General features: G+C 34.2%; 1 protein-coding gene across 1 annotated transcript; it reads right to left on the reverse strand.

Moving 5' to 3' along the window:
* TECTB (tectorin beta) lies at positions 1-8,675 on the reverse strand. The gene is made up of 8 exons (XM_032225611.1): positions 8,600-8,675; positions 7,446-7,636; positions 5,549-5,691; positions 5,373-5,445; positions 2,088-2,191; positions 1,925-2,008; positions 1,566-1,728; positions 1-48 (listed from the first exon to the last, which is right to left on the reverse strand). The coding sequence occupies exons 1-8, from the start codon at positions 8,673-8,675 to the stop codon at positions 1-3; spliced, it is 882 nt and encodes a 293-aa protein (XP_032081502.1).
* Between the last annotated feature and the right edge of the window lie 375 nt (positions 8,676-9,050).

Below are 9,050 nucleotides of genomic sequence, written 5' to 3' on the forward strand. Positions count from 1 at the left end.
TTAAACGCCACCTGTTTGCTCCATATGTTCTCTCCGTTTTGCACATGCCTTAAAAATAGAAAAAATAGTTAAATCCTAGTTTATAAAAAGTATGTAACTAAGTAGCTATAGAACCCAAAAACAATAACAACAAAAAAAATATTTTCTTTAACCAGCCAAAAAATGCAGATTCCCTTCTATTAAACATTTGAGAGCATTTTGCAGATCTTTAGCAACAATTCTATGGAATAAAGTTAAGATAGTAACCTCAGTCTTGATATATTTGGTGAGAATTACGTACCATTAAAGAGCCAGTTTGGTATAGTAGTTAAAACATCAGGATAGAAACTGAGAGACTTCAAGTTCTAGTCCCCATTAGGCACAAAGCCAGCTAGAGAAAGTGGGCCTATCACTTTCTCTTAGCCTGGAAAAGAAGCAATGGCAAACCACTGAAAAACTATGCCAAGATAACTGCAGGGAGTTGTCTAGGCAATATTAAGAATGAGACACAACTGAACAGAAGGGGAAAAGGGCCACTATCCCTTCTTGTGAATTATCTGAGATATTGAAAGAACTCAGCAACCTGAGAGCAACATTATAATGGGTAGAAGTTCCTGATAGGGTCAAGAAGGTGAGGTGAAGCTACAAACAAACATTCATAAGAGTGATTGAAATGAAGCAGGGATGAAGGAGAAGCAAAGGCAAAGCATTTTTCCATTGTTATCAAGAAAAAGGTACGGATCTCTCTAAAAATTTACTAGTTAGATATATGTAACTGAATGCTCCACATCCAGTCACATGCATTGACATATAAGCCAATGAACACAATGCCATCTGCATAATAATTTTTATAAAGAGAGTCTCAGATCCAAACTTCAGAAATTATAGGCAAGGCCATATATGTAGAATTGTCACAAACACTAAATTTACTTACAGTAGTACTTATAGTAAAATATACAACTCTTTATGGGATACAAATAAATGTAATTCTTGATGGGACACAAAACATTTATCATACCCAGATAACTTCTAAACAGTGTAGGGCAACACTATCACAAACAATGCATTAGCACCCTCTAGTGAATATCACAAATTATTCCCTTCCATTTTTTACTCATAGATGAAGCTTACATTTACATGGATGAAGTTCACATTGTCTTACAATAAAATTGTACAGTGGGTTACTCTGAGATATTGCTTTTATTCCAGCAGCCATCAGACTTAGCAAAGGCATGTCACCATGATACTTCTATGACCAAATCCAAGATTTGCAGAAGCATTAAAGCAAATCCTCAGATCCACCAAGCAATATAATGTTGGTGTATTCAATATCAAGTCTGTAATCTCCCAGCAAAATTACAAGATGGAGTGTAGAATTTGAAATATAACATATCTGGAACCACAAAGCAGAAAGGCTTAGGCTTTTAATGTAAGTCATAACAGAAACAGAAATGGTTTTAAAACTGATTTAACATTGTATTGAAATGTTGGACCAAAATCCATATTTACACTGGAGTGTCATTTCAGGTTCATGTATCCTGTTGAGAGTCTAGATTTGATTGTTAGCTATTATTTAAAGAACTTACTACAGGGCAAAAGAACTTTTCACTATCACACACATATGTTTCACAATGAAGCCACACTTTGGAAAGTTTGGGAATATTCTGGAACCGAAACGCATTAAATTGGAAGGTGGCTCGATTATTTTTGCCATTTTCATGTACTAAAATGGAGTCATCTGTTGCACACCTATACAAAACAAATGAACAGATATTATTAAAATGTGGAAGAAACAGATGAGATTAAATAATGATGAATGAATGAATGAATGAATGAATGAATGAATGAATGAATGAATGAATGAAATTAAGATATACTTAAGCAGTGGAGTATCATCTCATGTGAATAAACCTGACTGGGTGGAGAGAGTGAATGAATAACATACCCCTTAGTTATCAGAGGCCACTGGATTTGGTAGAAATATTCTGAGGAGGGAGTTGTCCAGCAATTGCTCAACACTATTTTAAATCTGCAAAAGGGCAGAGAGACATGAACACTGACAGAACAACAATATCATGCTGGGAGCCATGGATATAAAAAAATCATACCTATGACTTAAGCCTTTGGCTTCCACTCCAGCAAATACATCAGAGCCAATTTCTGATGTATCAACAATGAAAGGGGCTTCCTTCTTGCTTGAAAACTTGGCATTCTGAGATTTAAAAAAACAAGATATTCTTATTGTTTGTTTGTTTGTTTTTGCTGCAGGAGATCTGCAGTAGCAGCAAATACTTTCTCAGAGTATGCGATGTCAGCCAAGTATTTTTGGCAGCTGAAGTTTCATAACAGTAAACATGCATTAAAATATATTAAATAGTTAACTATCTGCTGCCCTTTTGTGACATCTGAAACTCTGCTTAAGGATAATATTGCTTTCTACAGTGTACAGCCAAATGATAACATCTTGTTTGCTGCTTGATCTGAAACAACTGATGTAATCCTCACTTATTAAGGAGCCGAGGTGGCGCAGTGGTTAGGGTGCAGTACTGCAGCCACTTCAGCTGACTATTATCTGCAGTTCAGCGGTTCAAATCTCACCGGCTCAAGGTTGACTCAGCCTTCCATCCTTCCGAGGTGGGGGAAATGAGGACCCAGACTGTGGGGGCAATTTGCTGACTCAATTTGCTAAAAATCTGTACACCGCTTAGAGAGGGCTGAAAGCCCTATGAAGCGGTATATAAGTCTAATAAATAAATAAATAAATAAATAAATAAATTATTGTGAAAACACACGTTGCAACATAATTGAAACTGAGCAAGTCATTTTTATACCTTAGAAAATGATACAACTACTTCCCTTTTGAAGTAGTATGTTGATTCAAAATAAAATAAACTATCAACTATTGTTTTGAATTCCTTTTGCATTCCTTTAAATTTTATGTTGTGTTTTTTTTGTTAGTTCGCTCTGCTTAATGGATGGTTCCGGTCAGCAAAGATCAACCCAGACTCCTACAGATCTCAAGATCAACAGATACTTACATAATACTTTAGCAAGCTTTTATTTTTAGATGTGTGGTTAGAAACAGAATTTCAGCATCAGTGAAATATTATCCTGGAGCAGAACTGGGTTGCTACTGGTTCGCACCGGTTCAGGCAAACCGGTAGTGGAAATTGCAACTGGTTCGCCGAACTGGTAGGGATGGCAGGCTCGCCAAAGCTCCCAAACTGGTTGCCACAGCATGGTGTTTATTTGTTTTTTTGACATTTTCAATGTTCTGCGCAAGCCCAGACCTGTTTACAAGCAACTATGCTTGAGCACAGAATGCACACAAATTGTACACGCACTGAACCTGCAGAAACGCCGGCAGAAACCCATCTCTGCCCTGCAGTACACAAGAAATATCCGTTATCTTCACATGATTATCTCCACAATAAAAAATTCAAAACTATAATGATATCTAATTTCTTAAATAATCCAGAAAAAAATCTAGGCCGTTTTGTGTCAGAGATGGGACAAAGGGACATGAGAACATTAAAGTAACATGCGCTGAGATATACCAAAGTTTGAGGAGAAAAGAATTCATACAATGAAAAAGAATATTCAATCCCATCCTTCTAACTTGTTTCCTGGGTTTTTAATAGCTTCTTGCACCACTAGTGGTGAACATTAAAATGAAGAACGGTGGCTGATCTATAGTTTGGAAATGCAAATATACAAACCATGATGCACACTGCATAGCATACTATTAATATACAGTGATATATTATATAAACCACAAAGATTGCTTCAGAGTGCATTAGGTATCGCACTGACAAGTCACTTGGTCATTTTCACCTTCCTCAAATAGTGAATTTGGTAGAGATTGGAGTTAATAAGCTTGAACACTTTGCACCATTTAATCTTGGGTATTACTAAGGAGTAATTAGAAATAGTACTACTATTATTCTTTTCTACTATAAATAGAAAACACATATAATTAGGATTTCTATTCACTGAAGAAGCTTATTGAACGAAAAGTGAAACATCTTCAAGGAAGCCCAGTTGCCTTTTGAAAAAATACTTTGGGCAACTGTTACCTGAGTGGCTGATAATCTCCACAGACAATTTACTGAAGCACTTGTCTTTTTTCTTTTTGTTTTTACCTGAAAGCAGCTAAATTTGCTTACTTCTAGTTACATATTCATGTTCAGTAAATGCCACAATGGTAAATGAATTACAATATTCCATACAATGGTCGAGTAACTATACTACAACACATCATTTCAACAACATATCTTAAATAAGCAATATGTTAAAATAAGCAATATGTTATTTGGCTATGTGTCATGTAACTTTGTGTGGCTCCAGTCTTAGCTTGAATTAAAGATATGACTTCCACTGCCATATTATTAATCAAATAACCATAACACATCTTTAAAATGAAGAAAGTATAAAATTAATAAACGTAGTATACATATAAATATATGTTTATTATCAGTCAAGGTCTAGAGTATCAAATGATGACTTAGGTGAATGAATCTGATTTTCATAAATGAAAGTAAGGAGGAAAAATGTTTTCCTAATGATCTTCCATGATATCTTGCCAATTATACCCCCATATGCAGACATTTACAAGATGGAACCTGTGAACCGAAAGCCTCATAGAACCCTCAATAGAAATAAATTACTTTTAGCTATAATTTGGTAATATCACTACTTGAGAATCAATATATGAAGATGATGATTAATAATGCACATTATTTATAGCAGTGTTGGTGAACCTTTTCAACACCAAGTGCCTAAATGGAAGTGCATGCGCATGAGCGCACACCCACATGCTGGAAACCCGAAGAACAGCCGCCCAGTGTGCATGTGCATGCCGGGAATATGGTATTCTGGTTTCCGGTGCATGCATGCACACTGGCCACCTGGTCTTCCAGTTTCTGTCATGCATGCGCGTCCAAAGACCATCTGGCCAGTGTGCATGTGCATGCTGGAAACTGAAATAATCTTCCCGGCATGCACATGCACACCGGGTGGATGCTCTTCCTGTTTCCGGCACTCCCACGCACGTGAAGACTAGCTGGCTGGCACGCTGGAACCCTGATGGGTGACGGCTCCCGTGCCCAGAGAGATAGCTCTGCGTGCCACTTCCAGCACAGGTGCCATAGGTTCGCCATCCCAGATTTATAGCAACATTTGTGAATCTACAAAAGTCTGAAAAATAAAATTTGCTAGATGATATTTTAAAGCAGTATTTTTAGCAGTATATTTCTACATTAATATTTTATAATATTCACTGAATTTGAGCAACTACACAAGAAACGTAGCTTTTTCAAGTACTATCAATCCTCGTCTTATTCACTATACTACTGAGAAATTTACTGAGCAATCAGCTTATACACTATACTTACAGAATAGAAGTTGAGAGACAACTGGCTTTCAAAGGAACCGGCACTGCCATTCTTCACATGAAGAGTTGCTACCCTAAAATAGGCAGAAAATGACACAGAACTGATTCCTATGCTATTGAAAATAGAGTGAAATATATGCTAGAAGATGGAATTCCAGTGAATTGGGGCAGTGTTACCTTTGGTCAAACGCAGCATGGTTCACCAGATAGTTCGCCTGGTAAGTGCAGGTAAATGAATAATTGACAGGTTGGCTTTTCACAATGACAGTGCTATCATTGGAACTGATAGAGTTATAGAAATGATAAACAGGGTTTTTTAAACTGCATGGGAAGAAAAAGAAGCAAATGCGATTTTAGGTTAAATGGTTCTATCATTCAATCAGTTCTAAATCTGTTGAGTTTCCAACCATACAGAACCAAGGCATTTCACAAGCCCACAAATACACAAGAAATAAGCCCAAGTTTGCTTTCTAAAGCCCATGCCTCATATATCCCCTTATTTAAAATAAATTTTAAAATTTAAGATTTATTTAAATAAATGCATTTATTTTAAAACATTTGTATGGCATATCAATTTTCATTAAAATATTGAAGCAATTGATAATAAAACTAGAACAAAGCAAGCAGTAAGTTAAACACAACTAGCAAAAATTATACAGCAACACTTTATATTAAATATGAAAATAAAATAAACAATAAAACAGTAACGGACAGTAAAAGAATCCTCTGTCTCTTAGGCTCAATCAATATCACTGCTCAGGATGAAACAATACAGAACACAAGGCATGAAGAACTTATTCAGCCAAGTTCTTTTAACATTTAGTGTTGCAAAGAGTTTTATTATTTTGTACTTCCTATTTTAATGATGCTTTATTTGTAAGCTTTCCAGGACTGTTGAATGAGAGACCACCTTATATAGTTATCATATGTGGTGTCTGCCAGATGGCAGCAATGGCACACAGAAAGCTAATACTTTGCTGTCTATATTAGTTGTCTGGATTTTTAAAGCATTTTTATATGCTTTATTTGGTTTAATATATATTTCTTTGCTTTCATGAAAAAATAAAAAAATACAAAGAACAATAAAAAATAGAAAAAAATCATTATTAAACCAATGGAAATTATTTTTTAACAGTTTTATTTTATTCAATAGATTAAAATACAAAATACAATAGAAAAAAAATAAACAGAGACAAAACAAAATTAAACAAAAACACTGAAAAAATTGAATTTAAAAAAAAGACAAAAGTACATTGTAAGCAGAACAATAAACTTTGCTCAAAAGGGATGATATTTCTTTGTGTCAATAAAGTATGAACATTTATTGTGAATCCAAGTTCACAAGTTAGTTAGATTTCCAGTTCAGATATTGCAACCTTAAACATATCTGCATAAAATACTGTAACACAGAACGGGTTATGCAACACTTTTTCTTGGCTCTCAGTTACTGATAGATGATATGGAAACAGATGGAAAATTAAGAATATATTCTAGCCTTAATACTGATATGGGTGTACATTACATATGTGTAAGCACCAGGCCTCCCACATCTTAGGTGTATATTTGAAATAAATAAAATAAAATAATGTTATTAATAAAGGTGCAATAGGGAAAAAGAATTTGCATCAAACATGTTCATTAGTGCTATTAAATAACACTGCTGTAACAAATGGTATTGCTAACAGCAATGCAGTAAACTAGTTGTGAAGTTGATATACATTTTGGGTACTTGTCAGATAAAAAAATAATTTGTTCATATCTACAATATATAGTATGTTTAGTTCCTTTCCTTCTTTTACCAGGCATTGGATATTCAAATCCCGAGTGTAGCTAAAATATCACCGCAAGGAATGACAAGGAGTGACTTTGACTTTAATAAAAAATGCAAATGAATTAGTTATCTTTAACAATGTTGAAAATATAAAGATGCTGGAAAATTTGTATTAATTCTTTTTCAAATGTATAAATGTATATTACTTTGATAAAATCTGGTGAAATATATCCCACTCCAAACATACCTCACACATCTATAAACATGTATGGAAAATGGAATGGTAACAAATTTGCTACTTACCTCTGATTGTGTTCCACAGTATGATTTGTTTTGGGGTGACAAATCTGGGATGGTAAATTGATAGTATCCTGCATCATGAATTCCATTATAGCAAATCCCTCCAAGTGCCAATTGATTAACTTCCCATCCATATGGACATTCTGGGATTTTTGTAATAATTGTTTTAGGGTAACAATATACCAAAATCACATCTATAGCACAAAAAAGACGATACATTTATGCAGCAAAGTTCTACTTACAAAATCAAATGCTCTTTCCATGATTACAAACTTGAGCTTTGATTCAAATTAAGTTTTCAGTATCTTCTACTATTAGTTTCCACAATTAATACCACAATAAGCAATTCAAACTGCATTCTAATGCCTTTGGGCATTGAATAAGACAACATTATTGCAAATATGAGAGCTAAAGGCAGCAACAGAGTCTGCATATCTTAAGTAGTCTTCTCTCATGCTTAGAAATTAAAGAAACATAAACATTCCAATAGGATTAGTAATATCTACAATTTATGACTTCTTTTTATGGCAAACTATAGCCACATCTTACAGTATCTTAATTTTACAAGCATGGTTACTGTTCACATTTTACTTTAGCCTTATAGCCATATAGACATAATGTAGGCCAAGATCAATTGTGTGTACTCTCTTTACAAGATGTACAGGCTCACAACATAATAAATGTTTAGGTGTTGCAAAATTCACCCCATTCATTGCTCTGGAAATTATTCTTGGTTTTTTTTTTTTTTTTTTTTTGCAATGGATAGGACTTGTTTTCACATGTCCTTGAAAAGAAAAAAGTAACCATTCCTTTATGCACAAAGTTCTGTTTAACATATCAGGTATGGAATAATAGTAATAAAATATATCCACTGGCAAATTGTGGTTACAATGGCTTCTACTCAAATTTAGGTCCTTCAGTAAGATCTCATTGACTTCAGTGGGACATTTAAACAATAAAATTAACTGAACTTAAATTTGTGGGTTTTGTATCCTTTATAAAATGCTATTAAATCCCATACATCATTATCATTCTACATGAATAGCTCCAAACATAAGATATGGTATATGTTTCTGTTGACCATTTTTGCTATCATTTTTGAACAGGCATGTTGCAGATATAGCTAGATTATCTTTAATAAAAAACAATTATTTTACCTGCTTTATTTGGACTACAAGGAACTGCAAAACCTCTAGTCAAGATGACCCACAGTAGAAAAACCAGCATCATCATTCTCCAAAAGATATGTAAATAATAGGAAAAGAATTTGCTTTTCTATAATGCTGTAGTTCTCAGGAATTCACTTTTGCATGTGTTTCAAGTGCCTGTAAGTAACCCAGAACAATATACAAAAATTGAAATCTTCCACTCTGAAACTTTATTTTGGTTCCTAATAAAAAGCAAAAATGTAATAATCACGTTTAATTTTTTTTTAAAAAAATGAATTTTATCTTTTAAAGTAGATGCAACATCCTAGCCACAATATCCTAGCATCAATATGCTATATGCAATAGCCAAGAAGGACGAAGAGGAGGAGAAGGAAGAGATGGAGTAAATCAGCAAGTTTTTTTTAAAAAAAATCTCATGCATTCACAGTACAATTTTCTG

Source organism: Thamnophis elegans, chromosome 10 (assembly GCF_009769535.1).
Source record: "Thamnophis elegans isolate rThaEle1 chromosome 10, rThaEle1.pri, whole genome shotgun sequence".
Classification (NCBI taxonomy): domain Eukaryota; kingdom Metazoa; phylum Chordata; class Lepidosauria; order Squamata; family Colubridae; genus Thamnophis; species Thamnophis elegans.